We start from the raw sequence: 25,892 nt of genomic DNA, 5'->3' as shown, positions 1-25,892 counted from the left end.
CACGTACGGCGTGAGGCCTATGTGTCTGTGCATCGGAGGACAGCGTTTCAGCTGGGATTTCGTGACAGCGGACATTTATTTTCCCCTCCTCGGAGCGGATTTTTTGTGTGCTCATGGACTCTTAGTGGACGTTAAGAATAGGCGTTTGGTTGATGCGTTAACGTTTTCTTCCCTCGTGTGCACACTTGGCAGCGCAGCGTACAACGGGGCTGTCAGGCTCGCTGTCAGGGGCAGACACGTTTCTCAGACTGTTGGCCGAGTTTCCAGACCTGTCGCTACCCACCTTCTCTGCGCTTACCACTAAGCATGGCGTGGAACACCACGTCACTACCGGGGGGCCTCCTGTCTACGCCAGGGCCCGGGGGTTGAACCCTTCTAAGCTGGCTGTAGCGAGGGCGGAGTTCGCAACCATGGAGCGCCTGAGCATTGTCCGCCGCTCCGACAGTCCTTGGGCTTCCCCCCTGCACGTCGTTCCCAAACCGAACGGCGGGTTCCGGCCGTGCGGGGATTACCGCCGACTCAACGACGCCACTACGCCTGACCGCTATCCGGTGCCGCACATTCAGGACTTTTCGGCGCATCTGGGCGGTACAGGAGTGTTTTCCAAGGTGGACCTGGTGCGTGGATTTTTCATTTCATTTCAAACCTTTATTTAACCAGATTGGTCCCATTGAGATCATAGATCTCTTTTTCAAGGGAGACCTTGAAAGACCTGCAGTGGATACCACGAGGTGCCCATGCACACCCTGAATATTCCCAAGACAGCAGTGATAACGCCTTTTGGACTTTTTGAGTTCCTGCGGATGCCTTTTGGACTCAAGAATGCCGCTCAGACGTTCCAGCGACTGATGGATTTGGTGCTGTGGGACCTGCCGTTTGTGTTTGTCTACCTCGACGACATACTCGTCGCCAGCGCTTCAGTGCAGGAGCACCTGTCCCACCTCTGAGTCCTTTTCACACGGCTCAACGAACACGGATTAATCATCAATCCTGCAAAGTGCCAGTTCGGGGTGTCGGACATCGATTTCCTGGGGCACCGCGTCACCAAGTGCGGTGAGACTCCTCTGCCAGCGAAGGTGGAGGCTGTTGCGGCTTTTCCTCGCCCGCTCACAGCCCGGTCGCTCCGTGAGTTTCTGGGGATGGTGACTTTCTACCACCGTTTCATCGCCCGGGCCGCACACATCATGCGGCCGCTGTATGAAGCGTTGAAAGGCAAGACCCCCGTCCAGGAGATCGACTGGACAGCAGAGGCGGACGGCGCTTTTGCTGAGGTCAAGACCGCGTTGGCTCAGGCGGCTTTGCTGGCACACCCATCATCTACGGCTCCCATCTCCATCACCACGGACGCGTCGGACTACGCGGTCGGCGCAGTGCACGAGCAGTGGGTGGAGGGCGCTTGGCAGCCGCTCGCCTTTTTCAGCCGCCAGTTGACGCCTAGAGAACGCAAATACAGCACCTTTGACCGGGAGCTCCTCGGACTTTATTTGGCTGTCCGGCACTTCCGATTCATGCTGGAAGGCCGTGAATTTACGGCGTTTGTCGACCACAAGCCGCTCACCTTCGTCATGTAAAAAGTGGCGGAGCCTTGGTTGGCACGTCAGCAGCGGCAGCTGTCCTACATATCGGAGTTCACTACGGACATTAAGCACGTGGCTGGCAAGTCGAACCTGGTTGCTGATTGCCTCTCCAGGGTCGTCATCGGTGCCGTCCAGTTGGGCCTGGACTATACTTGCATGGCGGCGGACCAGGTCACAGATCCCGGCGTCCAGGCTCTGAAGGTGGAGAGCGCGGGGCTGCGCTTGGAGGACGTGGTGTTCGGCGACGCGGGCATTACTTTCCTGTGTGACGTCTCTACGAGCCTGGCGCAGCCTGTCGTCCCTGCCAGCTGGAGGCGTCCTGTGTTCGAGGCTGTGCACGGCCTGTCACGCCCCGGCGTTAAACCTTTGGTACGTTTGGTAGCGGCGAGGTTTGTTTGGCAAGGACTGAAAAGGGACGTGAGGACTTGGGCCAGGGAGTGCGTGGCTTGTCAACGCGCTAAGGTGCACCGCCACACGAAGGCCCCGTTGGAGCGTTTCCTGGTGCCTGAGAGGAGGTTTGATCACGTCAACAACATTGACCTGGTTGGTCCGTTGCCTTCCTCTCAGGGGTTTTCCTACCTCCTCACCATGGTGGTAAGAACGACCCGTTGGCCGGAGGCGGTTCCGCTCGTTTTGACATCAGCCGCAGACGTTGCCCGGGCCTTCATTGCAACGTGGGTGTGTCGTTTTGGCACCCCGTCAGACATTTCCTCAGACAGGGGCTCTCAGTTCACGTCCGAGCTCTGGAACGCTGTGGCAGGCGGTTTGGGGGTTAAGCTGCACAGGACTACCGCTTACCACCCTCAGGCTAACGGCCTCTGCGAGCGCTTTCATCGCTCCATGAATTTGGCCCTCAAGGCCGGCGGCCCTCAAGTAACTGGGTCGACAAGCTGCCCTGGGTGATGCTGGGCCTGAGGACCGCACCTAAGGAAGATCTGCAGTGTTCTACAGCGGAGATGGTCTACGGTCAGCCGCTGAGAGTTCCGGGGGATTTCCTCCCAAATGCATCAGCTCCCTGGTCTGCCACGGCCCAGCGAGTTTTTCTGCGTGACGCAGTGGAGGCTTTCGCTCCAGTCCCGACTACTCAGCACGGTGCGCCAGGGTCTCAAGTTCCCGCGGAGCTACGCTCGGCTGGGCACGTCTTCATTCGTCACGACGCACACAGAGGCCCCCTGCAGCCCCCTTACGATGGACCTTTCCGGGTTATGGAACACGGTGAAAAACACCTGGTGGTCGACATGGGCGGTAAGGCTGAGCACGTCTCGGTTGACCGGGTGAAGGCTGCTCACTTGGACGTGGACCGGCCGGTGGTGCTGGCTCGGCGGCCGAGACGGGGCCGACCCCCGGCTTTGATTCCTGTCAGGGAGTGTGGACCTGTTGTTCCGGTCCCTCCTCTGTCAGGGGCCACACGGGCGGAGGTCGCTGTACCGACTCCGGTGCGCAGGTCTCGTGGGGGCAGGCGGATTGTTCCTCCCCGCCTATACGGATTTTGTTTACACGTGAATTCTGGGGGGGCTTGGTTGGTGACACGTTATTGGACATAATTCACCTCTCGTATTGTGTTGCCACACGGACCCTTTAGTGGGAACACATGTAGCGTTAGCTTCCATTCCTGCTAGCTCGTCAAGCAGAGCAGTTGATGTGATAACCTCTCTGTTATTAATGGCTAATAAAGATTGGAACTCTGTTCTTAATACACCGCCTCCGACTCCCTTTTCCTGGCACTACAACAGTAAAAAAAAAAAAAAAAGTTTAAAAGGGTGATTTGTAAAATCCATAAAGAAAAAGAAAATCTGTTTACAGTTCTGTTTCATATGGGTGTTGAGAGAGGTATCCATAGATCTCTTCATTTTGCTCTCAAAGTGCACCAGATTGATGCTTTTAACTTCAATATTTAAAAATAAATCTTCCCGGGGGAGCTTGCCCCCAGACCCCCCTATGTAAGGTCCACACACTACCTATAAAAATAAAACTTTACCCCTGCCGTGAGCTGATTATCGAGCCTTCACACCGTGTATTTGCGTGGGGATTGTTGCAGTAGAACATTCCACTGTAGCGACCGGTACATTAATGGGAAAGCCTAAATGTTTGAGCACCCTCTATGAAACGTCAAGCTACCCCACAGCACCCCCAAAATAAATCTCTGGCGCCGCTACTGAGCCTAACTTGTGTTGGGGGGGAGCCCGACTTCTTTTTTTCTCCAAAGGGGGGGCCGGACAGAAAAAGTTTGGGAACCACCATAGAGGGTTAAAGCAACAGCAAGTCAAATAAAAACTGGTTTGTTTATGATGAGTACGGTCTGTTGAGTATGAATCATAGACAGTAGGCTATATAGAAATGCATGAATCCTACAGTCTATGGCAGGGATGGGCAACTTTGATGGTGGTGGGGGCCACATCATTGATGTACTGGCCACCAGGGGGCCGCAGATTCACTTGGAACACTCACACACAAATTCCATGTGTTGTATGTAATTATTAACAAATATACTAAGTCTGACATCTTCATTGACATTTTACAATCAAAGGGAACATCCCCAAAAAATGGCAACATCCTCTAATAAGCTCACAAAACAAATATCAGTTCACAGAAATATTATTTCATTTTTACAAGTGGCATGTTTGTATTGAACAGGTTATTAAACAGTGGAATACAACTATTTTAAACTATTGGAAAGCACGGAAAATGTGTGTGTATTGAGATTAACCATTAGATGACATACACATGAAGTTATGAACACTAACCCAGACATTAGTTGTCTAACTTGAACCTAAAACACTTGTAGCCAGTCTCTGCATTCCCCTTATTCCACAATAAGGGGAATGTCGACACAGACACCTGTCAGCCCGCACTCTGCTGTTCCTCAGCACCACTCCCCCTCCCTCCCGCTGAAATTATGAATGAAAAGCGTAGTAATCATAGATAACATGGCAGGGTCCGTGACAGTTTGTTTTCATCTGATTTCAAATAAACAAAGTCTTGGTTTTAAGAATATTAAACTTGTTTCGCCAAATTCAGATGATAAAAACAACTTTTAAGCTTGTAATGGCATAATTACAAGAGGCAACTTAACGTCACAGCAGGCATAACAGTTCCAAACATAGACTGTATTCAACTGGAGAAAAAAATCTCTCGCTCTTGGAAACCGGTAAGGGAGGGGCTTCGCATGTTCTTATTATACATCCATGCCTCTTCCACATGAGCTTCCACCGCTGTCAATCGTTCTCAATATTTATGACTGCAATGAAAAACCACATTTGATATGGGGGAATTGATCAATCTGCAGGAACTTTGGTAGTACAAAGCTGCATAGACCTTTTGATCCTTCACAGAATCAACAGTATACAGCTTTGCAAAATAAAAGGTGTCATTTGATTCAATTTAGAAAAAATAATGGGTTTTTGGTAAATCCTTCATACTGTAGGATGCTGGATAGTAGTGTGCTTCTTTTTGTTGTAATGGAGTTGAAAACCATTTTTTCGGGGGTTGAGCAGTTCAGATTTTCTTGAAAGTGGTTCACAATGTGCATCAACAGTGACTGCCAATCATCTCATAACACACTCTTAGAGAAACAAAGTGGAACATACGGACAAAGTACACATGATAGCTTCAAAAACACCAAAGTGACACACTTAGATCGTAACACTTTTAATTATAGTTTTGATATAAAAACACACTTTTATACAAAATTACTTTGATATACAAAATGTCTGACTGCTGTCTCAGAATTCCCTTTTCTGTAACAACAAGTCTAGTTCAGCTTTTAAAGCATATACATAGGCAGCGAGTGTTTATACATATCTCTATTCCCTTTGTTATCTTGGTCTGATTAAACAGATTTGAGTCCTCTGAGTAATACATGTGTATACACACACAAACACAGTATATATATCTGTTCCCTTTTTTTCCTTTCAGGCTTAATTTGCTGTATTTGTTTCAAAGCTCTTGGTCCTTTAGATATGATATCAGCTGTCCCTGTAGATTACTGCCTTGGATGGATTTTCATTTTTTACCTCACTGCAATTTCCATTTCCTACCTCAAGAAATGATACTTGCACCTTCAATCCGGTCCCAAAGACAAATATCCACAACCACCAAGACAAACATTTAAACGTTTACAATCAAATAAACTATAAGGGGGGTATTAGTGTTATTAACCATCATAATATATTACATTGCGCCCTTTTAACCTCTTTTCTAAAACTGTCCCATTATTTCCTATACCTGAATTGTACTGTCAGGATAAAAAGACAGTGAATATATATCATTTGATGTGTGCATATATTGATAAAGTGCAAATAGTATTTGGTTAAAAAAAGCTTTATAATGTAATTTCCCTGTTTGTTTATGATTTGATTGAGTCTTTAAAGCATGTTGATGAAAACCAAGCCGGTCACTTTTTCTTATATTTTTGGTGTTCTGCATGTGTCCATCTCTGGTACCAGTTCTGTTTCATCTCCATGATTTGCTCCTCTGTCACACATTTGTGACCAACCCATAGCAATTAATGCATCCACTGGAATTCTCTCCCAGCAGCATTGGTTGTAAATCTCCTGCCGCCCTGGTGGGGGCGCTGTTTGTGTTGAGCTCTACTTCTCATCCACCATTAGGATTTCCTCAGGGATCTTCTCCTCTGAGTCAGAGCGCACCGACAACTTGTCCAGGTACTCCATTTCGTCGAAGCGCTCAGCCACACACTGGGCTGTCAGACGGGCTTCCGGGTCGTGGTCCCAGCACTCGTCTATGGAGGCACACACCATCTGGATGCCCTGTAGGGTAGCAGAGGAGCACAGATATAATCAGTCAATAATCCAGACTGGGGGCAGGTCTGACTGAGACAAAATGTCATCAACTCAAGCTGAAACAAAATATGTCATGTGCATTTATGAGTTTCAATTTGTGTAGCAGCAGACACAGTACAGCAGCCCTGAAATGCAGCTTCCCTTCATGTTAAAAAGCCTATTTTATATTAAATTAGTCTAAATAGAAATAATGAGGTTTTGCACTTTAAAGCTGAAATAGCACTAAGTATCTAAGTATTAAGGTTCTTGTGGAGATTTCTAGTGTTCACATTTGCATTAAGTGTAAATACAAAAGCCATTGTGTGTATCCTTGATGTATAATAAGACTGTTGAGTGCATTTCCTACCTCATGAAACTTTAACAAAGCCTATTCTTTAAGTATTTAAGGATGTGCATTGTTTACATCTATGTTCACACACAGTCTTCTTCTTTCTTGCTGTGTATTACATAATTGGCAGGAAAGTGTATAGTGTCACCTGTGTGCATGTGTGTCCACATGCACGTGAAGCTACTTGTCTAATTCTTTTTCCAGAAACGGGAAGGTGAAAAGGGCGCTTTCAGTTCCTAGTTTTGCTTTTGAAGTTTCTCTGGTTCTATGATTCCTGAAACAGCTTGGCTGAGAAATGTTATATGATGCATTTTGTAGGTTGTCCAACAGGACTTTATTTATTTATGTGTGTGTGGTGCCTCTTACTGGATGGCTGATCCAGCTGTCGGGGACCTCAGGTCTTCCTCTGTCCCGCAGAATGCTGTCCTTCATGCTCTCCACACATGGGTGTTCCCTCAAGTTCCCAAAGGGTGGTTGGTACTCTTTCACCTCTGCGGGCACACACACAAAAAAGAGGAAGTACAGAAAGGATTAACATGTGACCTCATCAAACAGGTGAGCTTTGGTCATGTTTTACAAGCGTTACACTTTGAAACAGATTCCCATCTCCTGAAAGATACAGCTCCGTTGAATAGAACGGTGAGATCAGATGGCAGTGCCCCTCAGCGTACTCATCAACAACACCTCTCAAAGGATTCACTGTGCACTCCAGATTAAAACTGCAGGATGCAAACTTTAAATAGCACTGAAGCAGCACAAACAACTAAAGAATCCTGCTCTGCTGATAGAGGGGCCGAGGGAGAGATTTGCTGAAGAGACACACTTATTATTATCACATTTTTACCCTCAGCGTCAGTGGGCTTAAAGTATCTCACCAATGCAGCACTAGCTTTGTGTCAGCTCTCTTACACTATCAAATCCAGAGTGCTTGTCAAAGGCAATTTGCCAGTTTTCCCAGAGCACGACTGCAAAACATTGGCCTGCAGAATATAGCCCAGAAACAGTAGGTTACATTTCCAAAGACAATTGATCTTAACATGAATGAATGTGTCCTTAGAGTATAAAAACAATCAAATTCCAAATTGCTTTGAAGCGTAAATGGCTTGTGTTAAGGAAACAAGATTCAGAGAACCCATCGAGAAACCTGATGAGGCACATGACTGTGTGAAGAATGTTGAAGAGAAAAGTTCAATGTGTTTAATAATTAAAGATGACCACAAGATGAGAAAACATTTCTAAAGTAAATAGAGTTCATTGCTACCTCAGCTATGAGCTTGAACCTGATTGAGTCAAACTTAGAGTATGTGTTCTTGCGCAATAATGGGAAAAGTAATTCAAGAAGTCGGAAACGTGATGACTAACAATGATAAGGGCTCAAAAACAAAGATAGGGTTACAGTTATATCTCTTACAAAAACACTGTAGCTGCTATCAATATCATTAAAAGCTATACAACAAGGCATTTGGCAATTACTGTAGTCTGCTACAACAGAGACAGCAAACATAAGTGAAATGTCCCATGGAGTTGATATCACTTAAAACAAAGCAGTACCAAAGTATGCCAGTTCTTGAGTAACTAGCATGTTGTATCTGCAAATGAACGGACACATCCTGTTTACAGACTCATGATATATGTCAAATTGTTATAAATGAAAACTGCGGTAAACTACTGCACCTGTCAGTATCGGTTCGTACAAATAAACCAAATGACAGTTAAAAAGCTGCTCACAGGAAGTTATGATTCCCTCAGACAGGAATCAGAGGCTCCTGGGGGGGACACTAATGCAACAGAAGACTCTTCCATCAACTTTTTTTTGTTTGCTCTGCCTTGGTTTTAAGTTTAAACACAACCCCACCCAACCATCAGTCAATGTCAGTCAAAAAACGGAGACAGATGTTTATTTTTGTTTTGACAGGTCGGAGGGAGTGTATGACCGTTGTCTGGACAAAAAACCCACATTTTAAACTATTGGGCACACATGTGTATGTCTTCATCTCCAAACAATGGGTCCAAAATATATACTACTGAGCACTTTGCAGTATAAACAAAAGTGTGTATTTCAGGATGGAAAGATTTGCCAACCCTGCTCTAAAAGGAAATGTGTTCTTGTTATGCCAGGCAACCCTTAAATTAAAGTCTAAACTAGCAGAAGCTATTGAAAAACACAACACAGTGCAAGGGGGGAGGAATGCTGCGGTGTGCAAAACTCACACACTGCATATTGACAAGATTTGTACTGAGCAATATAACAAGTTCGGCACACTAACAATGAGGAAGTTACACTGTCTCCTACGACAGCTGACATGAAGTGATGGGGATTTTGCCATGCTCGCACATATCTCCTCCTTAATGCCTATGTTCCATGCCAGGAGTCAGACATGCGTGTAAAAAGTATCTGGAAATTTGTAGCCCAAAAAAATCTGTTACATTTAGCCACAATGGCAGACTGGGGAAACTTCTAAGTGAAGGTCACTCTTAAGGAGCTTTGTGATAAACATCCAAGACATGTCTTTCAGGGACTTACCACATGCTACTGTTTTGTATATGGCCCTAGCACATAGACGTATATGTTTAGATATTAATAGTCAAACTCTAGTCAGAAGCAAAGCCAAACAGAACCAAAACAACAAGAAAGAGAAAGCAGACTAAATTATGAGAGCAAGCATTATCCATACCAGCATTTGATATTTTGTTTGATATTCTTGTTATGCTGTCTATTCAAGTTAACATTTTTGTCTAATCAAGCACAACAAAGCATAAATAATGGGTGGGGGGGAAACCTCTGAAATCCTGTCACCTCAATACATAAATAATGCAGAAAACACACAAGAGTTTCAAACATGTGTTTGAAAATAAATGGCTAATGCAATCACATCGTCTGTTTCCAAAAGTCTGTCTGCAACAACACAGTCTGATTAATCTACTCCCAGCCTCTGCTGCTTTTCATTAGCTGCGGTGGCTGTGACACTTGTTTTGTGTTCCTCACAGGTTGTTAAGTCATTTAGTACAGATGTATGCATGTGCAGTACACATTAGCAGAGTTGACGTTTGTACATATGGCATTGGCTTACCCTGGAGGCTTACCCTACCATTAACTCTAGCTGATAAACATGCCCTAACCTTCACCTCACCCCAGTAAAGACGACCCAAAAACTATTTTTTGCTCACACTGGATGCATTTTCAATAAAACCAAAATGGGCACAAACACTTTCTCCCTAATCCATCAACATCAATAATTAAATGTGTCCCTAAATGGCAGATCCCTCCCCCCCCCCCCCCCCCACACACACACATAGGACCATCAGGCCCTCCAGTTCTGGAGGAGTTGATGTTCTGACATCTGGACAGCAGCTGCCCTAACATCCACTCCTCTCCAGTCTAGCCCAACCTCTCCCTCTAGGGACTGAAGGCATTTCTCCATCTGCAGCTACACATTCAACACCACTCCACTATTATCGCCCTACATCGCCCCACCCGCCTGAGAAACGCCCTCGTAGTCTTTTCCAAGGCCTAAATCCAGACCAGCTAAATTATACAGCAGAGACATTATAGGGAACAGAGAGAGAGATAAAAAGTCCTGAGCCTGGAATCTGGCTTTTCCTTTTCTCCGAGGTGTGTTGATCTCTCACTCTATCTCCTCGTAGTCTTGGAAGATAAAGAAAGCAAAGTGATGGCTCATGGCTGGCTGACTGGCGCTGTCGAACAGACGGCTGTGTTCTTCTCGCCTGGCGGATCTCAGATCAGACCGCGGCCCCAGGAACTGTGACAGCGCGGCTGTGTGGCTGCCTGCCGCTGAGACGCAGAGCGCTGATCAGACATCTGTCTGCCACAGACACACACAGGCAGGTGGCCCGGTCAGAGAAAACCAGGGCTGCACCCGAGCCATTGCGATGATGCCCTGGGATGTGTCTGAATGTCTGTGTTCATATTCTGTGTCCAATGGAGGTGAGTTCTCAGGGTGTCATTAGTGACTCACCGACCTCCAGGGACACTGACAGCTTGGCAACTTTGGGGAAAGCAGGCGGCCAGCAGCGTGGAAGCATGAAACTCTTTAAGTGCGCTCTGTAAACACGTCAGTTTTACTCTCATGGTGTAGATCTCTGCCAGCATACAACCCAACAAGGACATGTTTTAGCTGCCAATGGAGCAAAATCAAATGACTGCATCTCATTTAAGCTACTTATTAATTATACCTTTTCTTCGGGTCTACCAAGGTAGAAGGCTGACTGTGTTTTCACAACGTTCAAACCTTTTCGCATTAGAGACTCTCCTTGGGTTTTGGCCCTAATGAACTACAGATTCCACCCCTGTGCTTGTCTCGGAGAGATGCCAAGTCTGGAAAAAGTGGATAGACATACACAGAAAAACACGTGAACTATTCCAGCTGCTTCTATCTTTCGTCTCTGTTCGGGTCCAGGGGAGGGACAGGAACCCCCTCTGTTCGTCCCTCCTTCCAGTAAATCTACGCTAGCCTGTCCTCCAAGTCTGTCTCTGCAGGCACGAGTAAAGCCCAATGGCTGTCTGCAGTGTCTCAGTGCAGTGGGAGAGTGATTAACTGTTCTCTCACCTGCCTTAGGGTGGGAAGACAGGGGCAGAAGAATGTTAAGAAACTGAGCTGGAAGAGTCAAGTTCAGATGTTTCAGTGCAGAAACGTGTTTTATCTGGTTTAAAGGAATGTTAGCTGCTGAGTACAAATGTTCTTTTTGCCGAGATCTAAACACATGTACAGTAAGGGAGTGAAATACTTGGAGAGGAATGAAATGCATGGAGGAGGATGAGTGGGATGAATAAAGCTGTTGTCCCTTAAATCCCTCCAGTGGAAACAACAAGAAGACTAACTCGCTACCAACATATATCCTGTCTGCTCTGCTCTCAGGGGACATACGCCGCAAAACATCCTCATAAGGGGCCATACTTAAGACTAAGAACAGTGTGTCTTGGGTACTGTGTTCTTTGCAAAACAGGAAATAGTCTATTTTCTTTTCAAAGGTGTACCCACAGGGTGAACATATTCTTGCTGATGGGAAAGAAAAGCAGGGGGGATTATGGGTCAGTCTGCCATGATTTTTTTCAGAAGACTCCTGGGCAGTGTAACTGAGCGATACACTTTGAGGAGGGCTCCCAGGGGTGATCATGGGGGCAAAACAGGAAAACGCCAAAGTAGAAGCGTTCATGCTCGAACCCGGCCTTCAATCACTTTTCTGACACAATGGAGACAGGAGCAGCAAACTGGACCACAGAGACACTAAAGGGAAGTGAAAACAAATGACTGAGTGTCGCCATGAAATACTGCCGCACAGTTTGCCTTCAGATAATCACCCATTTCTATTATTTCACATATCCTGGCCTTGTTTTTGCAACAGAATGACAACACAAGTAATGGTACATTAGTTAAGTGAGCGCTGATCCTTGACACGTCCATAAGATGGATTGTGTGTTCGACACTAAGATTCTGTTCCCAGCGTGATAAATGGGTCGTGGAAGACACACGGTGTGGCACAGTGTAACACATCTAGTAAGTGAACTCAAGGTGAAGCTGGTCACTGCGCTCCTAATTGGTAAAGCCCTCAATGTGCTCGTATTCCTCAGAGGTCAGGCGAGTTGTGCAGGCAATTTGTATTTTTACAGTATTTCTGAGAATATTCACACAGGCCCCAAAGGGAATGTCATCAGTGCATCTATTGATTTCCTTTCCACTCAAGGGCCCAGGCTAATCTCTCATTTACCAAAGAAGAGGCGGTTATCTCTATTATTAACTAAAGGTCACTCACATGTGATGTTGACTTTGAGTACAGCAAGGGCACAATGCTCATGTTTAAACAACCCAATTGATCATTATAAACACACAAAGGCAGCAAAGTGGAAAGAATTAAAGGAATAGTTTGGCATTGTTCATGCTCATTTGCTTTCTTGTAGAGACTTGGAGACAATATCAGCATTTCATCTTGCAATTATATGTGTCTTATTATCACATCTTACCTCCAATTGCGCTACATCTGGAGATGATCTCCCACAGTACAAGAGCCATGGAGTAAACATCAGCCTGTTTGAAGGACTCAATGTTTTCTAAGTTGATTCTGGACTCCAGGACCTCTGGGGCCATGTACCTGGCTGTACCCACCTGAGAAAAAAACAGGGTGAAAAAGATGTCTATGTTATTTAAGTCCATAAAACCTAAAAGGAGTTGTTCAGCTGAAAGAGCCTTCTAAGCAGACCATCTTAGAGTACGAGTTATTGACCTGCATTAATCATACGACAGGTGGTCATTGTGTGCTGTAGAAAGCTGCCGCATCACATTCATCCAAATCAAAACATGTTTGATGCGTAAAATAATTGGAAAAACAAAGGCAGCTCCCAGCACAACAACACATAGCTTGTCTTCGCTATAATTACCACCTTGGAAAATGTGTTCACCGGCACTTCCTCTGAATGCATTAGGGCATTACAACGGGTGCTAGGAAGCTAAGGGTGAGGCGTTCTTATGAGTGAGTCATTTTCATAACAGAGTCTAGTTTGACTTTGGCCTATTACATCAACGTCCATTAAGAATCAATCAAGCCTGTTTTTCTTAAGAAAATGATCACCTCAGGACTTTTAAAACCTCAGTATTATTCAAGAGGGACCAATATTGACGATGCCACAAATGTGGAGATGGTTTCCTTGCGTGATCAGGATAAGACATGAACAGTTTGATTGATAGCATGCCTCTGTTCTAGGTCTGATAAATATATTTAAAGAAATGTAGGGCAGAACTTGAAAAGGCAAATTCTTACAGGAGATATTTTTGTTTTATCTCTGAGGGGATTAAAAGCAAAATTGCAGATTAGAGGGCGTTACCTGCCCACTGTTGGCCAGCTCATCCACAGACAGAGCATTGTCCAGGCGGAGGGCCAGTCCAAAGTCACACAGGCAGCAGGTCAGGTCGTCTTTCACGAGTATGTTGGAGCTCTTAATGTCCCTGTGAGCGATCGGCACCTTGTAGCGACCACCGGGCAAGAGGTCGCTGTGAAGATGAGCCACTCCCTCAGCTAGTGAAAAACCCAGCGTCCACAGGTCCTGCCAGCTGACGATGTGGTGGATCAAGAACTCCTGGAGGTTCCCTCTTGGATGGTAGGCTGTGATCAGCCAGCACTGTCTCTGCGCCTTCCTATCCTCTGCTGTCAGGAAGTGAAGCACGTTCTCATGTCTCAAGTCTGCGTCTGAGAAAATGTCCTTCTCGTTCTTCCAAGAGGCGTACTCCTCGTATTGGAAAATTTTAATGGCCACAGTCTCAAAGCCTTGCTCCTCGCTGACTGAGGAGCCCTGCTTGAGCTTGGCTTTGTAAACCTCTGCAAAGCGTCCCTTCCCGACCTGGACATCCAGTTCAATGGGCAGCAGCTCCGTGTTGTGGTTGAGGTTGTTGGCGTGCGTGGAGCTACTGTCTGAACCGTCATCATCCATGATGGCCCGACCGTCACTGAAATCCATCGGAAGACCCTTCTTGCGTCTGGAGCTGGCTTGCCGCTGGCGGTAGACCCGGTAACAGTAAAAGGACGTGATGACGAGAACAGCCATGACCAGCAGAGGCACCAGGCTCACCAGGATGACCGCCACCACCTGGGAATCTGAGTCTGAGGGAACAGAAGCCGAAGGATTAGGAGGACGAAAATGCACATATTTATATACTTGAGTTTAAAGCCAGTCTAATCCATTACATTTTTACCTTAACAATGGAAAAGAAATACTGGTATTGACAATCCCACAGTGTATTATCCCCTTACCCTGAATTACTTCTCAGCTGTACAGAGCCTCTGGTTGTGTAAACACACATGTGCTACACAAGTACTATTATGACAGTGTGGTTTTCAATCAGTCATTCTGCTTCCAATATCCAGAAATAATAATAATATGTAGGTTTTAGAGTTTATTCTTGACCTTGCAAACAGACACATACAAAAATAAACTAAATATAAAATTATGTTCGGTTACATTTGGATCTTTTGATCATTACATCCGTTTTCATATGTGAAAAAGTAATTTGAAAAATGTCATGACCACTGAGATGTTTTAAGATCAACAACAGCAACTAAATGGAGTTTATTTTGCCGGCCACTTTAGTATTCAAAATACTTTCAGAAAGTGGGAGAGTTGATTATTGTCTCTTCTTTGTATCAATATGATTTGCAATGTGTTGAACACGTGTGCTTTTTAAGGAATGAGCATTGTCATAAAACAATTTGTTTTCCAAAAAAGAAAATGAAAAAAACTCAACTCAAGTAAAATAATATTGTCAGAGCAGCAGAGGAACCTGAGCCTTCCCTGAGGAATGTCTACGAGCCTCAGACAGTTAAAGTTAGCGTCTAGGCCACAAATGCAAAGAGCTCCAAACCCTGAGTCAGTCAGCCACATATTGTGTCTCTTTATAGTATTCTTATAATTTAGGTGGTGCTGTGTCTGGTACGGTTTTAGCGAAACAGTGAAAGTTTATGCCCCAGTGTTTTAAGCTGCAGTCATAAACAGACCTATAAAATCTGTATCACCAGACACAACATACAGAACAGGGAAACCCAAATTGATGAGTTCTAAATGTAATCATTTATACATTGTCTTGTCTAACACACACACACACACACACACACACACACACACACACACACACACACACACACACACACACACACACACACACACACACACACACACACACACACACACACACACACACACACACACACACACACACACACACACACACACACACACACACACACACACACACACACACACACACGCCTATAAAGCTTTTTGTTTTCCTAGTAAGAGGATCACACGGATTGTTTTTCCCTTAATTGTGTTTTCAATATTCTGAATGAACATGTATATTTCATATCTGTTATACTAGTATATGTCAATAAACAAAACTTTACAAGATTTGTTATCATCTATTGAATACCTTATTTTGGTTGCAAAATATAGGATAGCAACAGTCAAAGCAGAATGATGCTCACTTTCTTTTCCATTTTGCTTAGGAACTGATAAGAAACTCATTTCCGAGTCAAGTGAAGCTGTGAGTAGAGAGTCTGGTTTAAATAAGGGAAACTAATGGTGAAGGCATCCAGCAGACTACTCAGTCCAGCCCTCTGGTTCTCTCCCATTTCTTTTTTCTAAACAGGAAACCACATGTCTGAAATCCTCTACACGGCCCCAGCCGGTTTGTTTTTATTTTCGCAGTGAGAAGCTATTTCTCACAACAAACCTGTCACTGTGCCTCGGGGAATTGCTCCGCTTTGGCCAAAACCCTCACTTTAAAGGAGATTCTGTGAATTTTAAAACGATTGTATCAACTGTTAAAGGTACAGTAAATCTAGGAGATGAGGAGGAACATTCCTTAGAAGGAATAGTTTAGTGAAATGTGGGGCAAGAAAGCAAACAGGTGCATTTTCCAGATATTTCACTGAGATACAGTAGATGAAAAATCTGCAACAAAACAAAGCTCAGTGACTTCCTGGAGTCAGCGGAGGCTCGAGTAAATGATTACATGAGTAGATCTGGCATAAATCCCCTTAGAGCAACTCTTATTTCAGGTTTGTACACAGAGTCAGACTAGCCTTTCCCCTTTCCCTGTCTTTATGCTAACCACCTCCTAGCTGCAGTTATATTTTATATCTAACTTTCAGAACGAATGGCATAACTTCATCTTTTAGTTGTAATACAAAGTAGATTAGTTAATATATTCAACATCATTGCTCTTTTGTTTATTTCTCAATCATCATAAGCTTCTTGTTCTTAAGTTAAGTGTCCTTTTGTATTCTTCTTGGCATTTCCCAAAGTCTGTGTGAATATTTTTCTGAACTTAGTAAAAAACACTATTAGCCTGCTTGTCAGGGGGGCAGTAGATGTCTGTGGAAAGTAGGTTTACTGTTACCATGGTGACTCTGAGGTATTTCAGCTTCTATCTGACACACAACTTAAGTTGCCCGTAAGTGAAGCAATGGCTTTGAGAAGTTTTTTTCGCAGTGTCCTAAAAGTATGAGAAAAGTATTACTGTAAGTGAAAGCTCAATCACAGAAAATGCTATTGCACAATGAGACTCTGGTCCCTAGCTAGCAGAGGAAGAGGTGGATTCACCGAGATTTACTGGTATTGTAGCCTTGGGGGTTTGAGCTGGAGCGCCTTCATTGCAACAATGTTAGTCACTGAGGATTTACAGACAGTGCACAGACATTCTCAACATCAGGCAAAAGTATTTCCACTACGTGGGTTGCACTGTGCAGATGCTTTCAATTTGTGTCTATGTTCAGAGCCAGGTCCCAGAAATGTACTTCTGTTATTATTGCCGGGATGCTGTAGTCAAAATACATCTGAATCCAGGGCCAATGTTGTAACTGGAGTCTAAAAGCTAATGTCTCCAAAACCTGTTTGTAATCATGTATCTGGAGAGCATTACAGTGCACACATGTTAGCATTCATGCACGACGCCTTACATGACAAACTGATAGAAACCGCTTTATTAATATTAGGGCCGACCCATACTATGACGTTATCATGTTATGCAGACGTAAGAACCAAACAGTCCCATTTCTACATGCATACAACAGTGTAACAGGACTATTGCTTCACTCTGAAAGAATGCAAGTGAGATGGACTGATACATAACTTATGCTACTTTGTAAATACTCATATAAAGAAATAATTGCATGGGTGGAATGTGGTCGCAAACATACAATGCTAGTCTCCTTTCGAAATTAATCAGATCAACACTGTAGGGTTTTGCATGATTAAAATGCCTTTGATTTACATGGCAACGTGTTTTTAAAAGGACCAACAGGTTGCGACTGACAGTTGTTTTATATGTTTTTGACAGTATTTTCTACTGTCATTTATGTATGTCAAAACCAAAGACGATGCCAAACAAATGAGATAACAGGTAGTTGCTCTCAGGAAGGAGTTCTGCCAGTAAGCGAGCTGGAGACACACTGGAGCAGGGCTTTTACTCTCTGCAGTGCAGCGACCAGGTAAACAATGCTACCTTCAAGACACAATCGTTAGATGCAACATTACAGAAAGGAGTGAGGCAGGGGTTGTCACACTACCCATGCAATGAGGACTTCCTGTATGTCTATTCAATGTCAGGCTCGCTAGCAATCATTTAGCCTAACTTAGTATACTGAAAAAAGGGGAAACAGCTAGCCTTGCTCTGGAACAAATAAAATAGCTAGCTGTTTCACATAGTCCTGCCTGTATGCCAATTTGCTTCCACATATAAATGATATAATTGATGGTATTTATCATCTTTTGCAGCAAAGCCAATAAGCTCATGTCTCAAAATGTTGGGCTTTTCCTTTAATTTCGGGAAGACAAGAGTTTATTGTCATTGCAATTTAGGCAACATTAATAAACATGTGGTATTTTTGGTTGAAGAAAATCACTAAGTTCAAGAGAGGGAAGGATAGGCGAAATACTTGTGTCTCTACTTACTGGAGTTAAAGAAGATTTGCTCATTGCATTCGTCCTCAGAGCAGGAGCAGATGAAGAACTCTGAGCCCATGCCCTTTCTTTCTTTCATCTCACACTTGCTGTTGTTGTAATCCTCCAGGACCAGGCCGTCCAGCTTCAGATACCGGTTATGACAGACTGTGTCAAAGGTGAAATTGTCATCTTTCCTCCTCCTTTGAAAGACATAGAAAATACTGTTACTTAATGGATAAAGTTTGACTTTCTTTTCAGAGATCTCTATTATCATGTAACAAGGCAATGGTGGCAGGTCTTCAGTTGCAAGTAATACATTTTTAAAGCTGAACAGTGATAAAGTGGTTACTGTAAATGGGATATTTGTCTTTTTCAGTCCACAGTCTCAGCATTATGTAAATGACTGCAATACAAGGGTCATATTCACTAAACAGCGATTCAACAGGAAAACCCTGAACCTGCACAAATATACATATTTAAATGTTGCTTCTCCGCTGTGCAGATGTGAGGAATATTTTAAAGAGGTGCCGCTGTCCATGTGCCATTAGCTTTCTGCTGATCTCAGCTCAGAACTTGCCTGCAACATTGCTAATATAATGAGAAACAGCAGCACAGCCTTAAGCTTTTAACACCAACACAAATCTGCTTCCTGCTGCTTCTCACATTCAGAGTCAGATTTGATGTTTAAGCGCTCTTGTGTCAACATGATCCAGCTTTCAACAGATTGCTGACTCACATAGTGGTCAAAGTAAAGGTCAATGCAAGGAAGAGTTTCTAGGACTACTGGGAGATAATCAAGCCATATCTGAATAATAAAAGAGTAACCTTTTTCTGCCCTCATTTCCTCAATTCTTTGTTTGTAAATTCACCTGGGAGGTGAATGTAATAAAATAAAAAGCTATTTGTCCTTACTATTCTCTACTTAACCCTTTAGCATCATAACACATAACAATTATTTTCAATATGGACCAATTCATAGATTCATTGATTAAACATTCGGTCTTACTATCACACTATCAGACAATAGTAAAGAATGTAAATCCCAAAGTGAATCTACAGTTATTTATTTTAACCACTATTCTGTCAGCCCAAAACCTAAATATATTAAGTTTATAATAATAACAATTAAAATAAAATATGGAATCTCTGTATTTCAGAGGCTGAAACTTTTTCTGCTATTTTTGCATGAACGTTTACTAGAAAGATACATTGATTAAACACATTGTTGGCCTATTTTCTTTCTGTTGATTGGTACATATATACGTTTTTGTGTCAATTAAATTAAATGTTTGTTTATCTAATCATAACCCTGTATTTCTTCATACATATGTTTGTTAAGGGACACTTACCAGATACTGACACACACATCTTCATTGCTGGGGCAGATGGCAGTGATATCACACTCCACCTTGCAGCTCCCTTTACCCGTGCAGGCGGTGGGCTGGACATCACAGAACTTGCACAACCTTGATAGTTTTAGCGTGTAGGCCTCTGGAAGAAAAATAAGTGAGGGGGAAAAAGATGTTGAGTTGAGTTTACAAAAAAAAGTGAGTCTACTCTGTAAAAACATAAAACCAACACATCCCCATTTACGTATATGCATTTTGGCTCCGAAAGACTCCTGGGGGAACACACACAGCCATAACAGATGACAGTGTAACATGACTACACATGATATTTATTAGCATGAAAAGCAAGATAAACCTAAAATGTAATTAAAGGGTGTGAGTCTTTTGGTATCTGGCTATAAGTAGAAACAGATATTAAACATAACCACTTCGTGCTAGAGGGGTGGACAGTTTTTTCTCTGTGAAGTCTGAACAATAAGAGCAGTGCGCAGTGGAATCCAGCTCCTTTGGTCTTGTTCAGACTTGACTTTGCCGGGAGGCAAACCCATATCAGGGAGACAGACAGGATTGTGTGATGAGTGCCTGTGGGTTGGATAATCATCTGAGGAGACAACTGCCAGACAGGCAAGAACAACAAACAAAGGAAACACGGATGCATCTCCTGAGATGCTGAGGAGTCTCTAATTTGTCAAGTCAATGAGTTGGCTCCCCATCTAGAAAGGTGTTGTTCCAACTCTGTTCATGAATATCAAAAAAACGAAGGACATTAAGTTTCAGTGTCTGTAAAAGATTTGAAAGAGAAATAAATGTGCTTGTGTGTTTGTTGCTGAGTGTTTATATTTGTATAGAAATTCTCCGACCGCAGTCTGTCCTTGCATTGAGAGGCTATTAATGATAAACAACACCAGCCAGGAAGCCTGCCTTTGTCTGCCTCAGAAAGGAGAGATGGAGCAACAAGGAAGGTGACAAATCACCTGTCACCTGGTTTTACTTTTCCTAGAGAGTAGTCTCCACCACATGAAAGTGGAAAGTGGATTTTGCGGTTTTAAGATTTGGGAAAGGCCCCCACAGAGGATAATCCATTTTTCTTCTAGCACCAGTGGTTGAAGAATCATCTAGAAGAAATGTGTCTCGTGTACAATCACACATGATGTTGTTGATACATGATGAGTGTGTCCACATTATAGTGGCTCAATGAAGTTTGGCCACTCGCTGTGAGTCTATTAAAAACACGGAGAGGTTGAGGGTGAAAGAGAAACGATGAAGACAGCAGTCTTTCAGGATCTTGAGAGTGTATGTTGAGAAATAATAAAAACTGAAAAATAAACTGAAATCAAAATAGCCACCATGGAGGAAAACATTTGACATTGCTGCTTCAGTAAAATCACATAACCACGCTTTTACTGTATGCTGACTTCTGACATTGCACAGGAAGTGGAACCTGTTCCCATGCATGCTTGCAACTATACAGTAGTAACCAGACCAAGAGAGAATGTGGGTTAAGGTTTACATGTAGTGAAATATAACCTCCAGAAGAAGCATTGTAAACAAACATGTGTAATGTGTCTGAATCGGTAGCTCGTTGTCTAAAGATGGAACTGAAGTCTATGATCACATGACCAAAATGTGAGATGTTTTCGACTAGGAAGTGCAAGTGAAAGCAAATGTCTTGACATGAGACAGTGAAGAAGTCTGTTCAGTATTCCCTCGCCTCTGACTTCACACTGACTTGAGGAAAGGTTGCCGTGTGTGTTTGCTCTTAACATTGCACAAAAAGTCTACTGTGCTGTTCACCCAATCTGCAGGCTCGGGTTAGACCTGCAGCTTGCAGCAGCAGAAATACTGTAGGCTACAACCTGCAGCGTGAGTCGATGGCCTCTTCTTCCTGTGCCAGTGAGTTACTTTCACAGGAAGCTAGCAGGATATTAGGGATGGTTATTGCTTTGTTGCCTTGTCTTAAATGAGACACCCACACAAAATAAAATCATCAAAATATTACACTTAAACTTCAAACTAATCTACTTGGAAGAGCAATTTAAAACTCTGCCCGGAGGGTCTGTTGAGGTGTTTTGAAGTAAATCAGCACTGAGGGGATAGTCCATGCCTGAGTGCTAGTGGTGGGAAGGTGGTTGAGCCGAAGTAATTATATCATTAGAGCAACTCCTCTGAAAGAGCATGTCATTTAAACCTAGGAGGCGGGCTATGGAAGGGATGAATGGTAGTAATTGTCACCCAGGGCTAGATATAATTGCAGAGAGGGGGGAAGAGGATTAGGAGCAGCCAAAGCCATTTGGTGCCGCTGGGACTGAGTCTGACACAGATGAAGGTAAAACAGTGTCTTCCTCAGGGGGTACCTGTTGCAGAGTGTCTGCACACCAAAGATGGAGATAACCCATCAGAGGGGGAGGAGGAGGGGGAGGAGGGGGGGGGGGGGGGGGTCTGGCTTAGGCCTACAACAGGTGATGTACTCCCAAAAGGATTCAAAGTGAATGGTTGAAGGTTAGCAGTGTAAACAGATATTAAATTAGGCTCAATTTCAGGATGCGTATTACAAAGTAGCCTAAAAGTGGTAGCAAGACAAAACCCCAAAAGACAACAATATAACGCAGAATAACCTGCGCACTTGAGGAGTTTTGGATATTTTAATACATTTAAATTTGTATGATGAAAAGCGATTTGTTAATGTACTATTGGTCGGTGTAAAACACCTGTGTAAACAAAAATGAGACAAACATATTATTTTCGGAGAAAATGAGGCATTTAGTAGTGCAAGTTTACGCTTCATGCTCCTGAAATCACTCCGCAGCTGTGACAAAACGCATTAGCAGCTTTAGAAACTTTTCTCAAAGTATAAAGCTCAACTCACCCGCCTCCTCGAGCTGAAAACTACCGAAGAGTATCGCTCCACACCAAAAAGCGGAAAACCGAAGTAGCTCCATTTAGAAACGAACTATATCCTCCCCTCTTTTTCATTAATTAGCCGAAGCCTTTAGCGGGTAAGTATCCACACTCCGCGGACTTTGTTCGGTCCGCCTGTTGCTCCCCCAAAACGCCTTCACAGCTCCGGGTAGAAGGAGCAGAGTAAACACACCAGGCAGGACTTGCCCTATATGACTCACACACTATGTGCAGTTTTCATGAAACAGGAAATCTTCAGAGGGGTTGGACAGTTTTTTCTTCTTCTTCTTCTTCTTGAACCATGTCATTAAAAGGCTGTAACCCAGCAGACTTGAAAATGACATGCTCCAAAATAGCTTAACCAGAAGTTTCACCTACTGGAGGCTACAAGCATTATGCAAACACCCTTATTTACTTCAAAGTATTCACACCTTTCAGATCTTATTTAGAGCTGTCAGATCTCAACAGAGAACTTCTGGGTTCTGCTCATTTAATTTATATTTTTCACACTTAACTCATTTAGTTGTGTCCATTCCAAGTCACTAAATTAAATTCATTTTTTTCTGGAAGGGTTCCAGGCATACAGTTAATCAAAGATGACATAAGAAGTGGAGATAGTCACTACTATCTCTTGTGTTGGATTTTATTGAAGACACACAGAGGTCAAGTCCACTATAACACCCATAAATTACCGGACTATTGCCGGGGCTTTGCAGACATGTGTTTTTGTTCTGCATACTTAAGCCGTGATGTCAGGTTTCAGTCCTGACCCTGTGACCCCGGAGCTTATAACTCTCCTCACAGGACGTCTACTCCTTCTTACACCACCGGCTCGCTGAGCTTTATTAACAGCTCTTGTATTGATTTTAGTGAGCATGTTTTAGTGTAGGCAGAGTTTGGAGTGGAAAAAGACACTCCCTATGACTTTATGACTTGCCTGAGATAACGTATTTAAGTTGTCTTTAATATAAAAGTAAGACCGTGATAATTGTCAGTGTATCTATTTGTGCATCTTTAGGAACTAATATAAACCGTCTGGGTATATTTTTGATGCTGCTAAAAAAAGTTGATAAATATAGGCTTCTTTTGAAAAACCCTGGTCTCTACATGTTTGTGAACGTTTTTGTTTAACCCATTTGTTTGACCCTATTTTACTTTTGGCTCTCGGTAGTTGTTTTGTTTTTTCAACCCTACCAGTCGTTCAGCACTGCAAGATGGGGTCCAAGCCACAAGGTGGAGATCCGACAGCGCTCTGAACCCAAAACAGCCGTTACCTGCTGACCTCAGCCCATTTTGGCTCCCAGAGGGTCACAACATCCTGCTCGCTAACCGCAACAGCCAAACAAACTCCTGTATAACTTCTGCTTCATTTCAGCAGGACACACACAACACTCCTGTGTGCCCAGGCTCATTTACTGTAGACATTATCTTTTTAGTGTCACTTCACCTGCCTCTGTTTCTTTTAGCTTCCCCCAGACAAGTTTCTAAATGTTCCTTTGCCTTTGAACGATTTTTACCCCTTACCTCATCGAACACACACAGATAAACAAGCGGCAGGCAAACATCCTGAGTGGTGTGATGCTCAATAGCAGGGGCTTGGCGTTACAGTAAAGTGCTCGGGTCGAGTGGAAAGGTAAACAGAGCAACCTGATGACAAATCTCTGGACGCATGCCTTCAGATAACGCGGGTGGCAAACAAGCGCTGTGTGCAGCACATTACAAAGGGGATGTCAGTTTCTTTGCACTTTTCTCGGCATCTTTGTAGAAAGAAGTGGTAACACAACTGCAGTATCTCTCCCACACACAGGATTATATACATACTGTATATTGTTTGCACATTTCTTATTAGATCTCTCCCCCGCACTAGGTTCCAACTGGAGGTATACCACAAAAGGAGAGGGCCCACAAGAATACTGATCAGTGAATACTAAGCTGTGGCCAGACAAGTATTGTAAAGTTAGAAAGATGCTGATTTCTGTTAAATATAGTGAATTCAGCGCATTGTGTCCGTACAGATTAGCAAACATAGTCTTAAAGGCAGGTATGATTAGTATACCGTTGTTGAGCTACGTAGGTAAATAGTGTCTGTCTGTCCACAGAAGGCAACTTGATAACTATACACTTTACCCACTTACCCACTTTTTTAACAGTTTTCTGAACAGATGCACTCCCCCCTCACGAGAGAAGGGTTGATCACTGATTAGCCCATGATTGGTCCACTGGCTGTAAGAGCAGGCCAGCTGCTGGATCACTGCACCCACTGCCAGCCAGCCACCACACTCCGTCTGTCTTTGTAAACCACTTTCAATAAAGACATTGATACAGGATAACATGCACAAAAACAGCTCGTGCCAAGAACAAAAACACTTTAAACACTGCTCTTGAGTCCCAGGAGCCTGTGTGTTTGCACAGCAGAGAGAAATGTAATAGAACTTGTAAATCGCCTGAGAGAATTGTGGCACAGAACAATCAGGTACTTTAAATCAGTGCCTTCTCTTGTAACATTGCACATGATCATCTCCCTATGCAACCGGAATAGGACACGTTTTTCTCTCACTGACAGTGATTCTTTTGTCTGTCTGTCTTTCTGTGTTACGGTTGATGTTTGTCTGCTCATCAATCTGCCTGTGAGTGTTTTCAGCTGTGTGTGTGTTTATGTAAATGAGCTGTGTGGTTGCGCCAACATCATTGGCTGCCGATCTCCTGGTCCGCCTCTGAAGATGGTGATCGGATTGACGTCGTCCAATTGCAGCGCACAGCCGGCGCACACCTGCTGGGGAGGAGTACAAAGGCCCCGGACTATCACCACTCTGGAGGCTCTGCTGTGTGAGCGGAGGCCTCTCCCTTGTTGCTCTCGTTTGTGTGCAAATGTGTAACCAGTGGTTAACTAGTGTGATTTTGTGTGTTAGTAGTGCCTAGAGTAGTTTGCATAGTGCTTAGAGTAGCTTAGGTTTTTGTGACTGTTGCCTTTAGTTTAGCTGTGTGTTTTGTATAAATTCCCTGTGTTAGTCTGTACCACTTTTAAAGTGAGGTTTTGTTTAGTTCCTTATTTAGTGTGAGTGTTATTTCTTTGTATGTAAACAGACTCCTTTTTAAGAGTCCTCCCTTTGTTTGGTTATTTGTCAATCTGTGCCCTTTTGGCTCTATTGTTTGTTTCAGGCTGCCTGCCTGCCATTTTGTTTACCACTGCTACTTAAAATAAATCACTTATAATTATACCAATACCAATCTGGTTGTGTTTCTTCCCTTTAGTTCCCCTAGCCCAATAGGGAGTGTAACACGTGGGGGGTCGTCCGGGATACCTTAAATACTTTCCGGGGGTTATAAGTGGTTTTGTACAGCTAAAAACAATTTGGTAAGGTGTGCAGTTTTAGCCGAGTATGGCAACTTTTGGTTTGGAGTAGTTTTTAGTCTGTCCTTCATATGAGCAGTTGGATCAGTGTCGTAAAGACGACTTATTTGAAATTGCACAACATTTCGGTCTCACAG

The 25,892-nt window shown here is 43.7% G+C and overlaps 1 protein-coding gene across 1 annotated transcript; it reads right to left on the bottom strand.

Moving 5' to 3' along the window:
* Positions 1–5,209: 5,209 nt before the first annotated feature.
* On the bottom strand, positions 5,210–22,701 carry LOC117455145 (TGF-beta receptor type-2-like). The gene is made up of 7 exons (XM_034094533.2): positions 22,372–22,701; positions 19,506–19,647; positions 18,166–18,356; positions 13,546–14,318; positions 12,688–12,829; positions 7,074–7,198; positions 5,210–6,346 (listed from the first exon to the last, which is right to left on the bottom strand). Exons 1-7 carry the CDS (start codon positions 22,442–22,444, stop codon positions 6,167–6,169), a joined length of 1,626 nt encoding a protein of 541 aa, XP_033950424.1. The 5' UTR covers positions 22,445–22,701; the 3' UTR covers positions 5,210–6,166.
* Between the last annotated feature and the right edge of the window lie 3,191 nt (positions 22,702–25,892).

Source organism: Pseudochaenichthys georgianus, chromosome 11 (genome assembly GCF_902827115.2).
Source record: "Pseudochaenichthys georgianus chromosome 11, fPseGeo1.2, whole genome shotgun sequence".
Taxonomy (NCBI): Eukaryota; Metazoa; Chordata; class Actinopteri; order Perciformes; family Channichthyidae; genus Pseudochaenichthys; species Pseudochaenichthys georgianus.
Note: the sequence above shows the minus strand (reverse complement) of the source record. Positions and strands in the feature narration are given on the sequence as shown.

Coding starts and splice junctions, on each gene's coding strand:
- LOC117455145 (XM_034094533.2), bottom strand. CDS start 22,444: ATGGAGCTACTTCGGTTTTCCGCTTTTTGGTGTGGAGCGATACTCTTC. Junction 18,357..19,505: donor GATGTGTGTGTCAGTATCTG/GTAAGTGTCCCT, acceptor TGTCTTTCAAAG/GAGGAGGAAAGATGACAATT. Junction 12,830..13,545: donor AGCTGGCCAACAGTGGGCAG/GTAACGCCCTCT, acceptor TTTTTTTCTCAG/GTGGGTACAGCCAGGTACAT.